Source organism: Pollicipes pollicipes, unplaced genomic scaffold (genome assembly GCF_011947565.3).
Source record: "Pollicipes pollicipes isolate AB1234 unplaced genomic scaffold, Ppol_2.1 Scaffold_3447;HRSCAF=4054_pilon_pilon_pilon, whole genome shotgun sequence".
Taxonomy (NCBI): domain Eukaryota; kingdom Metazoa; phylum Arthropoda; class Thecostraca; order Pollicipedomorpha; family Pollicipedidae; genus Pollicipes; species Pollicipes pollicipes.
The window spans coordinates 21514826-21533115 of record NW_023596297.1 but is presented as its reverse complement, the minus strand read 5'-3'; the positions used below and the strand labels follow the sequence as shown (position 1 = coordinate 21533115).

Below are 18290 nucleotides of genomic sequence, written 5' to 3'. Positions count from 1 at the left end.
TATCAAAGAAATTAAGCGCACGCCACGGTTACATCCACCGAGTCAACATCGTTGCACACATACCCCTAAAAACATCGTAAAACTACCGACCGATGTGAAGGACTGTAGCTTACGGGATTCAACTTACCAGTTAGCCGTGCAGATGTTGGTAACTAGGCCAACGTAGGAGAACTCACACGAGAATCCCCGCCAGTCTGCCTAACAGTTCCACTAATCGGGAGGGGCAGTATAGGACCAAAGAAATATACATGCTTCTGCAATCCAGATTGCATAGAGCCGCAGTAAACGAAAGCCACTTGCTCTGGAGCATGACTTTTTCCCTAGCATGAAAAGCTTTGGGAATAGTTTGTCGTACAAGCGCGATGATTGTCTTCAGCTTGGGAGTCTTGGAGAGTTTTCCGTAAATACGTCTCGTGCGGGTGTCGGTGTCCTGAAAGATTGTGATTAGCGATTGGCTTAAGTGTCACATATTGGTATTTCCGGATCAGCGACTGAGGAGGTTGTATATTTAAGTTCTGCGGTTACATTCGGTTATAATGGGTTAGAGTGGGGTAAGACAGAAGTTGTCTGTTACGGTGTCCTCTACATGGCGAGCGAATGACCTACTTTGCAAAGGTGTGTATGCATTATTTTTTATCCTCTTGGTCTGCTTCGGACTGTGGAAGTTGCTGTAATGTATAGATGTTAAGTTATTCATTATGGGAGGTGCATAATGGTCCTGGCATGCCATGACATTCCTGCTTGCATATGTGTTAAGCTTAGGATGGGTCTCAAAGTTTATGTTGTCATCTCATTAGAGTTTAAACAACTATAGGTCTTCCCTGTATGCTGCCATGTAACATGCAGTATGGTGTACTGGATTTCTTGTTCATGGAGGTAATATTGATGTCACTTATGTACTTAGCTAGATTGTTTGATAGGAAGATAATTTCTCAAGTTTGGTGAGTATCCAGCAATGAATTCTCCATATTGTGAATTGTACTGTTGTTCTTGCACTCTTGTAGTTGTGCATACTGCTCTACACATACATGCTTACATTTTGGGTGTGTTCAAGTATGATGACATATTTAAAATATAAAGATATTTGCCAGCCCTCATATTACATCAGGTTTTGTATATGTGAGCTGTACAGTTCCTGCTAATTAAATTTGATCATCATGGCATCTTTACTTTTTCTTCTCATGATTTGTCTGTTGCTCTTGCATCATTCAAGTTCTGGTTAACATGTCTGCTGCACATGACCACTGTGTGCAGTGCTAGTATGCACAAATGGTGCTTTCATTACCTTATTCTGCTTAAGTCATTATGTTTCAATACTTGACATTAAGGATGCTCTTTCACTAAAAGTGCACCCTTAAACAGCTGCTTAAGCTTGATATTCAGAACCAGTGATGTATTTTTCCATGTCCTAATATGATGATATCATGGAGATCATGATATTCTATCCTCTGCCATTTTTTTCAGAAACTATAAGGCCTTCACCCTGTGTACTCAGTTGTTTCATCAACTGAAGATGGTAAGTTGTGATATGTTGTGTATGCCATTCATTCTTTCTATATTGGTATGCAAAGCTTATATTGGCAATATAGATAGGGCTGGATAACAACTTTTTGACAATTTGTCCATCTATAAATGTTTTCTGATAAAGGAATCAATGATAGTATATCATGCTTTATGCAGGCATGTCAGGTCTATTTGCAGCCAATACTTTTATTTAGTTAATATTGTGTAGATCATGTAGTTCAAATTGCAAATGAGAACTTACAGCATGCTCAATGTAAGAAATTGGTCTTTCCTGTTTTTGCTGTTTCCAAAAATCAATGGGAGATAAAATTCTTCAGAAGTTTTGGGATGCACAACCCTTTGTTTCTCTTGAGTGAATTGTATTTAAGGCTTGTTGATTGGTGGTATGTGTCACATGTTAGTCAATGTAAAGTACTTGTTATTTTTTATATCTGATTCACACTTTTTCATGAAACAAATGCCATGCTCTGTTGAAAAGTAGCCTATTTTAACATTTGTTTTTATCAACATTGACAGCCAGGGATGCTGTAATGATCCTTTTTCCTGATTTTGCATGCACTAATTTGTCCTACTCTGCATTTGAAGTGCCGAGAACCTATGCACAAGACATGCTGCATTTGCCAATCCTTTAAGCCACCCTTTTTACATGATTGCTGCAGCTACACATGTTGGTAGTGCACCAGGTGATGACTTTTATCCACACTCTTCAATGCTGATTATTTTGTCTATCTTTGATGATTTTTGCTACTGACCACAGTTTGCGAGCCCCAAGATCATTGTTAATCACAGACTACCATTCAAGGTAATTTTCTATGTTGGCAGTGCCAGGCAATGCTCCAGCCCATTCCAGCACTCTGCAAGGTCATCCTAGGGAATCATCTGACTAAATGGATCCCGTGTCAGAGAATGCCATATTTTAGTTGTGTCCTTGTTCTAATGGCTCTGTCATGTTCCCCAGGGAGCAAATGCTTCCCAGTTGGAGAAGGAGATAGGATCTGACCAGTTTCCCATCAATGAGCACTACTTTGGCCTGGTGAATGTAAGTACCTGCTGTCCCTTTGTTTTTCTATATTCACCTCCCAGCAGCCTGTAATTTTGACACTGCTGCTCACTGATGATTGTGAGAACTATGAACATCCTGAACTGCACTCTGTATTTCATTGGTCTTTAATAAAAACTGATGAATGGTTCTTTTATGCATGACCATGTGTGACTTGCTTTGCAAAAAAGTAACATCATGAACCATGATATTTCACTATAATAAACCACTGCCCACCCCTTTCCCAGGTATGCCTTGCAGCTGCCTATCCATGGGTGATCTGTTTTATTGTTTGTAGAGCAGCTGCCAGAGTGTGTATTGTCAGTTTTCCAAGATGTGTCCTTCTTCTGATGTTTTGCTATGTAATGATGATTGTCATAGTAAATGTCATAAAAGATGCATCTAGAGGGTAATGCAGAGGTAGTGAGAAATTGGGTGTCAACTGCATGGTTACCCATCGCCAGTGTACTGACCTGGTGACCACCTTCCAGTTTGGCAACACATGCTACAGCAACTCAGTCCTGCAGGCCTTGTACTTCTGCCGGCCCTTCCGAGAGAAGGTGCTCGAGTACAAAGCCAGGAACAAACGTACCAAGGAGACGCTGCTCACATGTCTAGCTGACCTGTTCTACAACATTGCAACACAGAAGAAAAAGGTGTGCGATCATTTAATGTTGCAGATTTGGATCTTACAGTTCATGCAATTTGGAATCATGTTAGTTTTCTCAGTGTAAGCCAACATTTTCCTTCTGCTCGTATGATATCGCCAATTGTGATACTTGCTGCTCAACATGACGAACCCTGAAAGGGTTTCATTCTGGTGTTGCCGGAGAAATCCAGCGAGCTAGGTTTCTGAGTTGATGCTTGTGGCGTACGCAGTATGTGATGCTTGCCGACGCATTTGACTATGGGTCGCAATAATCTGAGCATTTGACGTGGGGCGCAGGTTGGGACAATAGCACCAAAGAAGTTCATTGCCCGTCTGCGAAAAGAGAAAGAGGAGTTTGATAACTACATGCAGCAAGATGCTCACGAGTTCCTCAACTTCCTCATCAACAACATCAACGAAATTATCCTTGGTAAGTGTATTTGTGATGACTTCGTGACGGGTGTGTGTTGAGTGACTCGTTTGCGGTGGTCGTGCATTGTTACCACGGGGGAATACCGGTCAGGGGTAGACTGTGCCGCATCACTCTGCTTTGAGTGGGTCGGGTAAGCCTGTGGCCAGCCCAGCACGGAGCTCTTCAAGGCCCGGACTGTGGCACGTGCGGGACAATATGCGGCATGACCAACAATGCGAGCGGACTGTGTTGAACGGCTTCACTCCCACCAAGTCTGTGTACACGAGTACCATCGCCAGATGGTACAGTAGCTACGTAATCCGAGAAACTGTTGCACGGCGTGAGGCCAATGGCGTCGGTGTCCGTTGGCTTAAAAATGTTTGCTATCGCCTGTTTCGAGAAAACCAGTGAAATTTACGTCACTTCCGTGTAAACCACTGCTTAACATTTACTTATCCGTGTTAAGTGTGCAACACACAGGGTATTGCTTGCTTGTTTTCTCATCGTGTATGTATTCGGGTCTTCCGTGCCGCAGTCGTCTAGGGCCGTGGCGAAGTGGGCGTTCCCGGACGACTTGCTGACCTATGCGCGCTGGCCCGGGTTGGCTGCACAGTGACCACGTGTCCGCACCGCTCCTGGCCGCCTGTTGGCGGGCGCGTGCGCGCAGGCAAACGTCCCTGGGGGGTTACCACATAGTGGTCAGCTGGTCTGTGTGTCGTGCGCCATTGGGGCTTTACGACGCACTCGCCTTCTGAGGCGATATGGCGTCGTTTGCTTCTCATTGTGACAGGAAGGTTGGGGGCCGCGGAAAATTGAACTCCGTACCTCTATGCTCCTAAAAGCTTAGTGGTTAACGCTGACGCGTTAACCACTGCGCAAACGCTTTAACCACACCACTACCGGCACCCTCGGTCTGTGTCTCGTGCCGGGCGTCGACTGTACGGTGGCCGCGTGTCCGCAGCGGAGCGTGCCACACCGGTGACGAACGGCAAGGGTCGACCGAGTGACTCGGAGGGCAGCTCCTCGCTGCAGCAGGAGCCCACCTGGGTGCACGAAATATTCCAAGGCATACTCACCTCGGAGACGCGCTGTCTCAACTGCGAAACGGTACGGCGTGCTTCACTGTAGGCTTCGTTCGGATGTTTGGGCCGAGTGACGGCTGAATGACCGCGAAGATGTAAAGGTAACGGTTCAGAAGGTTTTGAAACGGTAAGCAATTTAATGATTAAGACCGTGCGGTGGATTTAGATAATTTCGTCGAATGGTTCTGTGGTGTCTCATGGTGATGACTTGGCCAGCTGGAGCCCGTGCACATCGCACTGGTCTCAGCGCCGCCGCACGTGCAGTGTGGTTCCGTCTTTGGCCTGAGCGGATCGCACGTCTAAACCGTCGCTGACCATCGCAACATCCTTTGGCAGATCAGCAGCAAGGACGAGGACTTCTTCGACCTGCAGGTGGACGTGGACCAGAACACCAGCATCAGCCACTGTCTGTTGCGCTTCAGCGAGTCGGAGACGCTCTGTGGAGACAACAAGTTCAAGTGTGACGTCTGCTGCTCATACCAGGAGGCGCAGGTACGCTGCAGGCGATGTGCCCACAAAACCCAACTGTCGTCATCGGCCTATCCTTGTCAGGTTTGTGTGGCTCGAGGAGAGATTACTTGTCCGTTTCCAGTAGGCGACACTGGATGGAGCCAACTCATTAGGTCAGCTCGATCAGTGTACCCCGGCTCTCGTTTGCTTCTCGCTTTCATCATGCCACTTGATAGCAATGGGACTGAAAATACAGGTATGATACACGTATAAACCAGTACACTTCATCACAGTATTGGTATGTGGAAAGTTGTTTGGTCATCCGACCCGTAATAGTGGCCAAAGCGGACGTTACTTATTTTCTCCGAGGATGCCAAGAGCTCACCATTTTACGATCCATACGTTTGAGTGCGTTTTGGCTTTTGCTGCTGTTGGTTGTGGTCTTTGCCATGATATCACGACGCACACACACACATCACCTGCTCCATTCGACTGGGTCCTCTCACGTTACGTAACGTCAGCATCACAGCTCCATACTCGTCATGTGACATGGATTCGTAGCATCTCCATCTAGTCCGCAGCGGGTCACGACGTATGTGTGATGGATACGCTTAACTAAACGAGAGAGGGCGTGCCATGTTACGTGATGGCCGTCGTCCGCCGCTACTGAAGGCAAGGCTGAGACCGGCACGCTCACCGATCCGCTCCTCCGCTGCAGAAACGAATGCGCGTGAAGAAGTCGCCGACCATCCTGGCCCTGCACTTGAAGCGGTTTAAGTACATGGAGCAGTACAACCGACACATCAAAGTATCACATCGTGTCGTCTTTCCCCTGGAGCTGCGGTTATTCAACGTGGTACGTGCTCGCGGCGGCAGGCCGGGCACCTCCCTGCTACCGATCCGGGATGTATCGCACAGACGTCCAGCTAGCTCGCGCGGTGCTGTTCGCTGATGGTGAATGGCTGTGGCATTGGTGAATGGTGTTATGGCGTTATGTGCGCGTGCGTAATGCAGTACCAGCCTAAAGGTGAACCCCACTTGTTCGACCATGTTTGCATGAGACGTAACAGGGTTCGTGTGTTCTTCCCCCCAATACCCTGGCTCGTCATTGGAAGGTTTGATGGTGTTTTTTTTTCTGTTGCCCAAGTTAGGTCAACCATCGAAGTAATATAAAGATCATTTGATTTTCTCCTTTTTGCGATATTCCCGTCATCGTGTGGTTCCCGTTTTACGTACACTGTAGGCGTCTTCATGTTACACGTCTGTGACGTATATGCATGCGTAGCTGCAGAGTGCATTGATGCCCATGCCCATGAATGCAGCCATTGTTCGCCTTTGCCTTGTGTTGGACTGGGACGCGGCAAGCGCCTATGTTCACCGCTGGTGCTTCACCTGGCGTTCACTGATGACGCCGGCGTCTCACCGGTGACCTTGTCCCCGTGACCGCCGTCGGGATGATGTAGTGACATCGGACCGGCGGAGTGACCTGGTGAAGGCGGTGTTCCTTTGGTGACCTGCGATCCCGCGGATCTCCTCAGTCTGATGACGTGGTGACGCCAGACCGCCTGTATGACCTGGTGGCGGTGGTGGTTCACTGCGGTTCGGGACCCAACCGGGGCCACTACATCTCCATAGTGAAGTCGCACGGCTTCTGGCTCCTCTTCGATGACGACGTGGTGGACGTAAGTGTCATACTCAGCTGAAGGGAAGAAGTACCTTACATTTGCATGGCTGTCATCGCTGGCGAACCAGTCACGTCTTCACATTAATTCTGCTGTGTGGTGCATATGTTGGGCTTTGCCGCATTCTCCAAACGCCATTGCGGAATGCCTGCTGTGAGCGCCAGGTGTGTCGTGGTCTGTGACACCAGGCGCGTGTCTGTCCGGGGCGTCGCCGCCGGTGCTGTCCGTGACACCAGGTGCGGGTCTGTCCGGGGCGCCGCCGCCGGTGCTGTCTGTGACACCAGGTGTGGGTCTGTCCGGGGCGCCGCCGCCGGCGCTGTCTGTGACACCAGGTGCGGGTCTGTCCGGGGCGCCGCCGCCGGCGCTGTCTGTGACACCAGGTGTGGGTCTGTCCGGGGCGCCGCCGCCGGTGCTGTCTGTGACACCAGGTGTGGGTGTGTCCGGGGCGCCGCCGCTGGTGCTGTCCGTGACACCAGGTGCGGGTCTGTCCGGGGCGCCGCCGCCGGCGCTGCCTGTGACACCAGGTGCGGGTCTGTCCGGGGCGCCGCCGCCGGTGCTGTCTGTGACACCAGGTGTGGGTCTGTCCGGGCCCCGTCGTCGGCGCTGTCTGTGACACCAGGTGTGGGTCTGTCTGGGCCCCGCCGCCGGCGCTGTCTGTGACATCAGGTGTGGGTCTGTCCGGGGCGCCCCCGCCGGCACTGTCTCTGACACCAGGTGCGGGTCTGTCCGGGATGCCGCCGCCGACGCTGTATGTGACGCCAGTCCCACTCCCGGCAGAAAATCGACCCGTCGACGATCGAAGACTTCTTCGGCCTGACGTCAGACATTCAGAAGTCGTCCGAGACGGGCTACATCCTGTTCTACCAGTCGAGGGACGCCGCTTGAGGCGCCGGCGCGCTCCGCCGCCTCTCTTGCTCATGTTTTCTACCGGCGACGGCGGTCGGCCGGATGGCTGGGCGGCGTCGTCCGACCTGGCCCGGGAGTTGTTTTCAGACGTTGATCATGCCATATGTTTATTTTGAAATTTAGCTTTGTTTAAGAGGCGAAGTGTGCCACCGTGGCTGGTGGTGCTCGGCCCGCGGCGCCGCTGGTCGTGAGGTGCCGTCGCTGTTGACGCCGTCGCCGGGCCCGGCTGGGATCGCCGGTGCCGACGGTGCCCGGATCGCACTCGGCGGCGGCCGCGGGCTGCGCCCAGCACGCAGAAGTGTGGGCAAGTCTCAGGAATCGTGTTACGCTGGCCGCAGGAGAGCTGGGGCGTCTTAACCTCCGGGAGCGGGCGACGGCGAGTCACGCATGTCTGCGATCGTGGCATGACTGGAGCAAAGTTGACCTCGGTGTTCAGCGCCCTCGGGTGGCCGATACTTCGATTGTCAGGCGGTCTCTGCTGAACTTGACTCCCCGGGTCGGATGGTCTCGAGCTACCCTGCCCTCTCTGATCATGGCTGGTCTTGTTCAACTGAGGGCGTGTCGCGCTCTGTGCCCGACGCAGGGTGCAGCGCTCGCTCGTCCTGCACCGCGCCGCGCTGTGGGTGTGGGTGTGGGTGTGTGACGTCACCGCCGACAGGGCGGCCGGCGGGAGTGTGCCGGTCATGCGTGGCGTCTGCGACCTCTGCCTGCACAGTGCGACACGATGCGACGGAGCGTTGGAGGTCTATCTCGAGGCTGTTTGAGGGTTGGTTTGTTTTGTATTAACGCGGTGATTGGTGGCCATCTGTTCGACGGAACTAATTCTCCAGCGGCTCGACGGTGGTCCCTTGCCGCTCTGCGTGCGGTAGAAATGTATATATCTAGATGCCGGAAGGAGGTTGTTACATCGATGTGGCGTGGGGTGAGGCGTGGTATACATCGACGCAGCGTGTTCGCACCGCATGCGCTTGTTCGTCATGCGTGAGGCAGGCCGCTGTTTGGCGCTGGCCGTGCGTCGCTGCGGCCCGTCATAAATCAGTCCTGCGGTCGGCACTCGCTGGCAGACCGCTCCGGCGTCTAGACTTAACCGTTCGATGACTGATAGGATGACTGTGCAGCGGTGTGCCGGCCGGCCGTGCTGGAAGCCCTTGTGCGGGACGGCCGTGTCGCTGACCACTGGCAGGTCACATTTGCACCAGGATGTGTTCCTGGCGTGGGCCGTCGTCCTTGGACGCCGCCCTCGCTGATTGGCTCTCTGTTTAGGGCCACTGTCGTCGGGTTGTCTCCTTGAATATCCTCCCTCGGCGATCCTTGCTCTCCCTGAGGCGTGCCGGCGTCGGTACCCATCGGGGGAAGGGGGGGGGGAGAGGCGCCGCCGCGCCGCCGGCTGGACGGTTGTTATTGTTGACGTGTGGTGTACGGGGGCGGTGCCGGCCGCGGGCGGCGCGCCCTCTGGCGGCCCGACGGGGTGCCGAGCCGCGCTCGGCGCCGACTTGGGCACCTAGTCTTTCCCGCTGTCAGACCCACCCCTGTCGAAATCCGAGTGCAAAGCTGCGGACGGGTCGGCGCGGAGACGCGCGCGGCACGGCAGGCCCATATTTATTATGCCAACTGCGCGAGACGGAGCGTGCTGCCACCGTCCCGGCTCGACTCCGACTCGGGACGCACGAACACAGCGTGTCTGCAGCCGCCACTGCTACCGTGGCGCGACGGCTAAGCCAGTCAGCTGCTAGCAATATAGATTTGGCGCACTGGCCCGTGTCTACATCCGGGAGAGAGAGAGGACGCACTATCTTTTTAAGTGGATGTGACAGCTGTGGAGGCGCGGTAAGAAAGTTTGAAAGACCTAATTGGAAGGAGTGAGCTCCGCGAGAAGGCCACCAGGTCGTGGTACGCGCACGGCGCGTGCAGAATTTTGCCGTAGCGCGGGTGCGGGAGACACGAGTAAGCCTCCACTCATAGAACTGACCCGCGTCCTGGTTAGGCGGTCTCACCAAGCGCGGAACTTGCTCGATGCCTCGCCGATATGCATGCTTGACATGTATCTATGTGCGTACGTTGGTGCGTCCGTTGATCAGACATCGCCCCTGCCAGGGAAGCGCTTCTGAACTTCGCGATCGTAGTGGGGCCGCGCTTGGTTTTGGATCTGCGCGGCACTTGCATCGTTGCCGACATTCTGACAGATGCAAGACTTTACTTTCTGTCGATGGTCCCCAACCACGTTAGGTTAAGTAATATTGCGACAGCCAAGGCGAATAAAAGCACTCTGTAGGTGTGACGTAGGTCGTAGCCACGGGTCCAAGCCCTGTGAGTCAACAAGGGGGCGGAGCGCAGCAGGTAATTACCCTGATACCTGAAAACAAAACCCATTGGAGCACGGGGACGTTCGAGTAAGATAGAGACCCAGTATAGGCCGAAAAACGGAGAACTTACGGCTCAGAAAAGGCCTATCTCTCTTTTTGAGCCTGAACAGGACCCATCTTTGGTATGGAGTGGGCCAGTCGTAGGCTCAAAGTCAGCGGCGGTGAATCGGCAGGGCAAACTGTCCCCATGTATGAGGTAAGGGCCAAAGCCATTTCCCCCCCCCCCCATACTTCAGGTGGCCCAGATGGGGGCCCCAAGCGGATTTATGGAAGAGATTCGTTTATTGTGTGACATCAAAGCGAGCGTAGAGAGCTCATTTCAGGTCCGGAAAGGTTCAGCTTCAGGGCAAGAAATCCTACAGCAGTTTCAGGCACGACGAAAACTTCCGGTCTGAAAGGGGTGCATTGTCAGGGTGTACAAAGGGTATTTTGCGGACTCAAAAGGGCCCGCCTCTGATCAGGACAGGCCCATCACCATCTCAGAAGGGGCTCGTCACGGGTCTGTGTGGAGCCCATCGTGAGCACAGAAAGAACTCTCTTAGGTCTGGAAAGAGCCCATGAGAGACTCAAGAAAGGCCCTTCCCAAACAATAAAATGACAAGTCTCAGACTGAGAAATTCGACATCTCAGGTCCGGAAAGGCCCATCTAAATACTTGAGCCCGAGAAAGCCTATCTCATATTCCACAAGCTTCATCTTACGCGAGAGCGGAGGCCGAACCCTTTGTAATAGGGGTTGGGGGCGGCACACAGCTGGATAAACGGCTCCCGGTGAAAAGGCACCCCGAAAATTAATCAGATTTGGCCCATTTTATTTCGAGAACCCCACCTTTCTCATGTCATAATGCCAACGATTTGCGCTGGTGGATGGACCCAGTGGATTAAACGCTAAGGAAATCCCTTACTTTTCACGGACAGGGAGTCCCGTAAGTAGAACAGTGGGGGGCTAGTCAAGGGTTGAAGGAAATTTCCGTTTCACTCCGCCACCCGGGGTAGTTACCGGCTACTATTCTGGAAACACGGTGGCCGGGGCGCCCTGTCGATCAGTAGGGCCGCGGAGGGATGCGTCACGCATCGGTCCTCTCCCTGACGCGGAAGGCCCTCAGACCGGAGCGGTGTTTCACCATCTCAGTTTGAATCCTTTCAGTGTCATGTATCCTGTCGCCTTTCATTATCAGCGGGCCCGGTCAACTCAAGAGCCTTCCTGACATTCGGAGTCACGTTCCTAACCCTATTCAGGAAACGGAACCATTGCCGACTCGGGGCCCTTGCCGACATAGGGTCTCCTGTTAGGCGCACTGTGGTCCCTCTGACCGACATAGTAGTCCCCCACTGTCTCAAGGACCCCGACCAATACAAAAAGTCCTCTGACTGGCAGTTGCGGGCCCCAGGATGGTCCCGGCTTTGGAAATGGGCCCTAGGCCGCCGCGGGGCAGGCTGTTCGAAATTCGTCGTGTTCGCGGATCGACTGGCTCACCCTCATTGCCCCCAGGGACCCCAATCGGCGCAAAAGACCCCGTAACGGACATTTGCGGGTCGGGACCCCTTAATGCAGCCTTTAATAAATTCTTCGGACCCTTAGTCGGACCCCTGACCGTCGTTCCCGAAGAGCCCTAAAGGGCCCGTCTGGACTAAAGGGAGATATGTGTGCCCCGGTGCCCCCCCCCCCCCTCGGCCTGCGCCCCGCTTTCAACTTATGATGGACGCGTCTCAGGTCTGAAAAGAGCCCATTCCCAGATCAGAAACGTTCATGTCAGTTTAGGCCTGGAAATGACCTATCTCCAATCCGAAGCGGCCAATCGTAGACTCAGAAATGGCCCGTTTTCGTTTCGCAAGGGGCTCATGGCACGTGAAGAAACGGCCCGCTCAGGTCTGGAAAGAGCCATAGAAGACTCAAAAGGGCCCTTATTAATCAGGGGATCATCCATTTTGGGATAATAAAGTAAGCATTTCGTGTGCGGAAAGGGCACCTCCCATCTTTTAGGCCCCGGATGAGCCCACGTCCGGCTAAAATCAGACATAGTCCATGTTAGGTCCGGTAAGCGTCATTATTCAAGCCCAGAAAAAACGCAGGTCGGGTCCGGAAAGGATAAATTTTTGCTGTTAGGCCTGAGGACATCCTCTCCCAGGCCTGCAAAGACCTGGGAGGATATGATCTTAGGCTAGATCCATCTTAGGCTAGAATGGGGATGGGACCAGCTTAGGCCCAAAATGAGCTTTCAATAGTCGGGAGAGGACCTATGTTGGCACACTCAACTGCAAAACACTCCGGTAGCACAGCCGGAGTTTTTTCCACTAACAATATTTCAATGATCTGGTTGTCTTTGGAGGCTCTAGAACCGGTTTTTGTTTCTGCTTTTGAAACAGTAGGGCAGGCAGAGGGGGGGGGGGGGTGAGGTACAGGGGCACGTACCTTTACCCCCGCTTAGGTTCCGAGGGGCCCTTTGGGCCCCCGGGACCTGGGATTAAGGGCCCGAAAGGCCGGCCGGAGGTCGTACTTGGTGGCCCCGGTCCTCAGGGCTGGGCACTCCAATGTCACCCAGAGGGCCCTGTGCGCTGATCAGGGGCCCTGAGTCGATAAGAGCCCTGCGGCGATCAGGGATGTCGCTGCGCCAATGAGGGTTCCTGTGACGATCCGGGGTCAACTGCGGTCTGCGCGGGCCAGAAGTCCTCCCGCGTCAGGGAGGGGGCAATGTCATATGCTGTAACCCTTTAAGGGCCTCCGAATCAGCCGGGAGATCTCGCCTCGTGTCGCCCCGATGACTGCCGAAAGACACCTCGCGGTGGGACGGAATGGCCATTCAGCCCTTGACTGGGAACAATAATGTGCTCTTAATGTTCTACTCAAGGATGGCCATTCATAGAAATAAACAATGGTTCTCATTAGTTTTGAAAAGGGCGGGTCAAAATGAGTTCAAAGACGAACGAAGCCATCCCACGTTTGCCTGAAAGCGTTTACTCTGTAACGAAATCCACGAGTGAAACAAATTGTCAAAAGGTTTCTGCCTGCGCGTTCGCAATCTTGGAAACAAGGACAGGGATAGCCTGGGTTGCAGTTTCCGTAGAATCGAACGACGTTGGCCTATGCAGATCACACCAGGCGGCGGGCGCCGCGCGCGCGAGAGCGACCGTCGTGGAATGACACTTCTGAATGTCTTAGAAAGTTAAGTCGCACCTTTCAAAGATTAGGTCAGGCGTATCTTTTTACACTTTTAGGGTTGTTCTCTGGACAGATTAACAGCTACACCAACACGAAGAATAGAGATTCTATCTTCAGTCTTCCAGCTCCACCATCAGATTCCAGTGCCATGTCGCGGTCTTCTCCACCTCCACAACCTTCACTCCTCCACTTCTACAACCAGATTTCATCCACACTTCGTGGTGCTGTGGTGCCAAATCCATTCAATTCATTAACATAAAAATTGTGCGGGTGACCTATATACACGGCTTCCTTTTAAATGTTCGGTTCGAAATCCTAAAGCGTTCAGAGATGCTTCGTCAAATGTGTCATTATTTTCATCCACCTATTGGCCACGGCTTAGTGTTGGCTGCGGGACCAACGCTGCGCAATCTGTTGAGACTCCAACACCTGGGATTGATGTTTTTTGCTAAGGTTCGCGAGCGCGCATGCTCAGCACTGCCCTACATAATTTGTATCACTTACCAATTCTGACTGAATGTCGAACATTTCCAGAAAAATATGGCTTGGCCATGCTACTAAGAATTGTTAACGCATTTCAATCTAAATTCGTGTTGTCTTTAGTATTTCCGCACGGCCCAGCTAAGATTCTTAAAAGCTTGTAAGTTCTATTGGTTAAGATAGAGAAGTCCACTGGATCATTGTTAAAAGAAGAGCGCCGGTGCTTTATTCAATGTAGTCGTTGAATGCATGGTTTCTTCAGTTGATTGACTGACAAATTCAGACAGAATTGATCTTGCGGTAGCTTCCTTTCCAGGTATAGATGTGACACGCGGCGTATTTGTCCTCCACGGGCCACATGCAGTTTTTCAATGTGCGAGTAAGGTTTTTGCTTATTACGTTTGGCCCGAGTGCCCGTTTCCGGACATGCGCGCTAGGACGATCAATAAGGGATGGCCCTTTAAAAACACCGGTATCTTCGGAGTACGGGGGGGTGGGGGCACGTTCAAAGAGTACATGGGAAGTTTCAGACAGTGAGACAGCTACGGTGCGGGAGGCCCTGTCGGCCTGACGCGCTGACGGCTGGATTCACCCCGCATTCACCACTCGCATTTTGCGCATTCACCTCGGGAAACTGGAAGCCCGACGGAGGAATCGCCGACCTTCCGGCGACTTTTAGATTCCCGGCCCCTTTTTCTCTTTTCTCTTTTTACCTAATTGAGAATATGCGTTTTGTAGGTCTTTTTGGGATGACGTTCTAGCATATGAATTCTGATGTTGTGTGTCGTGCTCTCTTTTCGTGCTTACGTCGTATCTCAATAATTACCACGTCAAATGTATAGATCTGTCGCTAATGTGAGCTGTTCTATGACGTGCCGACCACTGCCTGTTATTTTTCTATGCGATTCAGTGAACAGCCTACATGAAAATAGCAGATTAATGAAAAATGTGCGGCCTGAATTTTGCGCCATGAACGCCGCGTCGTGATAAAGGTGGAGGGCCGTGCGACGTTTATGCGTAAAATTAATTATCCTGCATAGCTCATATATTGCTTACAGCTTGGGCGACAGCTGGGGGGCGACAGCTTGCGTACAGCTTGGGGCGACTGTGAGTTTTCCACGAGCTTAATGAAAGGATTTTGTCACCACGGACTAAACGCGTCGCAGATGCTTTGCATTATGACCCCTCGCGGGGAGTGATGGAGGAAGTCCTATGCGGTACGCAGGCAGTTGTCTAGCCGTGGGTTGAAAGGTCCTACTCCTTACAGAAACTAGGGAGTTGGCTGTTGGTCCATTTCTCCGCGACTCACAGATGAGGTGGGACGCATTTTTGCACGTCGCTGGCCACTAGCGAGAGCGGCAGTGGCACGTGTAGGATACCGTTGATGGATTCATGACTCGCAGAACGTGAAAATCGCTTTTCAGCTGCCTCCTTGCGTTTCCCAGAAGGTGGAAGTCGGAAAAGGGCGTTGGACTGTTGGAAAAGTTGGTTGATTTTTTCCGTCGGTGGATCAGCACGCGGCCACAGAAAGGGGTTTACTAAACTGACCATGAGTAACTGACCCTGAGCAGCGGCAGTGAATTCGGTCACTGAGAGTACCGTTGAATTACTACAGCGGCCCCGGAATGCGCGGTTCGCACATATGAACCGATGAGGGATTCCCCCGTGCCAACATGTGATTCCGGCGACAAAATATTAACAGCCGATGTGGTATTCCGGCGTACCGGTGAGGATTCCGGCGACTGAGGATAATGAGCCGATGTGGTATTCCGGCGTGCCCACGAGGAATTCCGGAATTATTCAGTAACGATAGAGGGTGGAGGCTATCTGGTGATGCCGCGGCGAGCCTTGCACCAGGCGGCTACTCGTTCCTAGTGCTGAATTCCGAGGTAGCGTCGTGCGTGGCTAAAAAGCTCCGCTCATAATTGAGGGGTCTGATCGTTGCACATAACCTGCGCAGACTGTGTGTAGCGGCCGCATTACACGTCTCCCTTGATTATGACCGGTGACAAACACACGTGAGATGGTGTGAATGTATGAATGCTAGTTGCGGAATCCCAGTAAAGTGACGTTTGCTGCCCATGTTAGGACGAAAGCATCTGTTTCGTAAAAGTTCATGTAATGTCGGTGCGCCACTGTTTCCGCCACCATTTGCGTCGCCCCAATTGGCTTATTACAGGGAATTGCCTCCATGGTAATAACCTGCGGATCAATGCAGTAGGCCATCTAGTCTACAGCCGTCATTAACAACAGCATGCATGATTAATCTAAGCAAGTAGTATTATTACCCGTGAACTATTATTCTCAAGGAGTTTTTCTTTCGCAAGACTGCATATTGGTGAATACAGCAGCTATCTCAAGAAAAGTATTCATAATGCCATGCATTACACAATATCATGTGCGAGTACGTAACTTCAAAAACCATACAGGAACTTCATCCAAATCATTGAGTCAGTCGCGGAATTTGTTGTTTTTATGCAAGCTGACTTTGGAAGTCTCGTGATTGCCGTTTGTTGTCGGTGAGGAATTCGTCGGGTGAGCATGACAATATTGCTAGAAAAAACGAGGAGCCGGTACTCCTAGCTACGCGACGGTAAATATCAAACTGAAAAAGACGACGACGATAGGATATAGTATAATGTAAAATTCCCCGCGCAGCAATGACTGTAAAAATGAAAAATGTAAAAAAGTATGCCTTCATTGACACACGCTCGGGTGGCGGGTCAAATTGACCTCCGAAGGTTTTTCAGAATGGTTTCCGAACGGCATGGCGTAGCCGCACCAAATTTTGCATAACTGTAGACAATTGAATAGCGGTTTGTTTGACATAAAACAATTTGATACACCTTGTAAGGTCGCTGACCTAAGGCAGGTCAAAGTGAGGCCATGATTTCAGCGAAGGCAATTTCCAGGGAATTCTTCGATCTGATCCAACAACGGAGTGTTAGACGAAACCATACATATCTGAGATGCTTTCTTAGGCAACACAAAAGTTGAATGAGCAAATAACATTGACCTAAGGTCAGGTATAAAGGTCACACTAAGGTCAAAGCCAACTAGTTTTATTGCTCTTGGGTTTGCAGTATGGAATAATTTCTGGTGCTCATTTCGAGTTTATTGATGGCAGAAGCCACATTCTTCATCTTCCATGGACTTCTCAGGGGTCAGAATAGGTCACTGAACTGAAATGACCTAGGTCAACATTTTGTTTTAGTAACGTACTGCCTAGCGTGATCTTTGTCACTTAGTCAAATGCAAAACTTAAAACAATCTTGTATGATTTTGGTCACCGTGACCTTCAAAAGGTCAAACAAGGTCACTGAAATTAAATGAAAATGTTACCTTTTGCTTAGAAACGGTTATCTACGTTCTGGGGGCATTTTGGAAACCAACCTGGAACTTGACTTTGTTTGACTTTTCTTGACCCGAAGGTCATGGCCTAGGAACCTGAAACTTTCACCTAAGTGAGTTCACGTACAGGTGAACACACTCTGTAAATTTGGTGCCTCTAGATTTTTGGTCGCCGAGATCTCAAGAGGTCCAATTGACCCCCCAGGTAGAGGGTATCTAGCCGGCCACCCGGGCGCGCGTTAAAAAATGGGCATATTCGGTGATTTGTGGTCTGGAGGGTGGGGACTTTTATCATCAGAGGTCCATTGGTAACCCTGTACTCCTTCCTTGCCAAGGCTCTGACTGTGCGCCTGTACTGCGATGTAGGGCCCCGCCCCTATATATATAGCCTAGATATCTTTTTTGAATATATTGCGACTTGTTCAATTCGGCTTGGGACTATTTCAAATGTTTTTTCCGGGAATCTGCGTAATAGTCCCGATCGAATGGTGTGTAACATGCAAGATGTTTCTTCAACGCTTCTTCTTCGCTGGCCCCTAAAGACCGCTGGAGGTCAAGCCACTCGACGTCCTACAAAAAGCTTTCACGTGTGTTGTCAGTGCACTTTGGCCATTCTTTTGCACCAGTGTCGAGAAAACCTAAACGGTCGTAGATTTTTGCTGAAAATGGATATCGGACTGCTGCCGACTTCACATACATTTGGACTGGCCAACAAAGGATGGAACGCGCCGGAGTGAGTCCGGATTCCGGATGTCGTGCATGTGGTAGTGACCGCTATGGTGGCTGCTCGCTGATTCTGTGAGCTTTGTCAGCGATCGCCTCAGAGAAGCTGTCAGCGGCTAAACGGCCGCGGTCGCTGCTTTACCATGCTTACCTTACCTGTTGTATGATGACCTGATCGTGATGACCTGACCTAATTGTACCGTGGTGACGCTTCACTGGACTCAATGCGACCGATGGGTATGTTGCGCTGGTTCCCAAGGACTGGCGGCACCGCCTTCAGCACAGCTAATATTCTGAAGATGATGGAGATAGCGGCCTGCAGCCTGAGAAGGAAATTGGCGTTGGTTTCAGCGAACTTTTCATTTTGGTGACCAGCCGAACAACATGCCGCCAACCGCTTCTAGGACAGCCTCGTAATTCTAAAATGGTGCGACCCGGGCGCGCCACACTCGCTGATGCAGCAGCGGGGTT

The 18290-nt window shown here is 51.5% G+C and overlaps 1 protein-coding gene across 1 annotated transcript; it reads left to right on the top strand.

Moving 5' to 3' along the window:
- Positions 1-391: 391 nt before the first annotated feature.
- Positions 392-9073, top strand: LOC119092127 (ubiquitin carboxyl-terminal hydrolase 46). The gene is made up of 10 exons (XM_037215106.1): positions 392-615; positions 1465-1516; positions 2483-2563; positions 3055-3219; positions 3510-3642; positions 4586-4731; positions 5043-5198; positions 5875-6012; positions 6695-6838; positions 7616-9073. Exons 2-10 carry the CDS (start codon positions 1514-1516, stop codon positions 7721-7723), a joined length of 1074 nt encoding a protein of 357 aa, XP_037071001.1. The 5' UTR covers positions 392-615; positions 1465-1513; the 3' UTR covers positions 7724-9073.
- The last annotated feature ends 9217 nt before the right edge of the window (positions 9074-18290 follow it).

Bases quoted from the DNA above. Each gene is read 5' to 3' on its own strand.
- LOC119092127 (XM_037215106.1), top strand. The intron at 2,564-3,054 runs GTAAGTACCTGC...ACCACCTTCCAG, and splicing joins ACTACTTTGGCCTGGTGAAT to TTTGGCAACACATGCTACAG. The intron at 3,643-4,585 runs GTAAGTGTATTT...GCGTGTCCGCAG, and splicing joins CATCAACGAAATTATCCTTG to CGGAGCGTGCCACACCGGTG.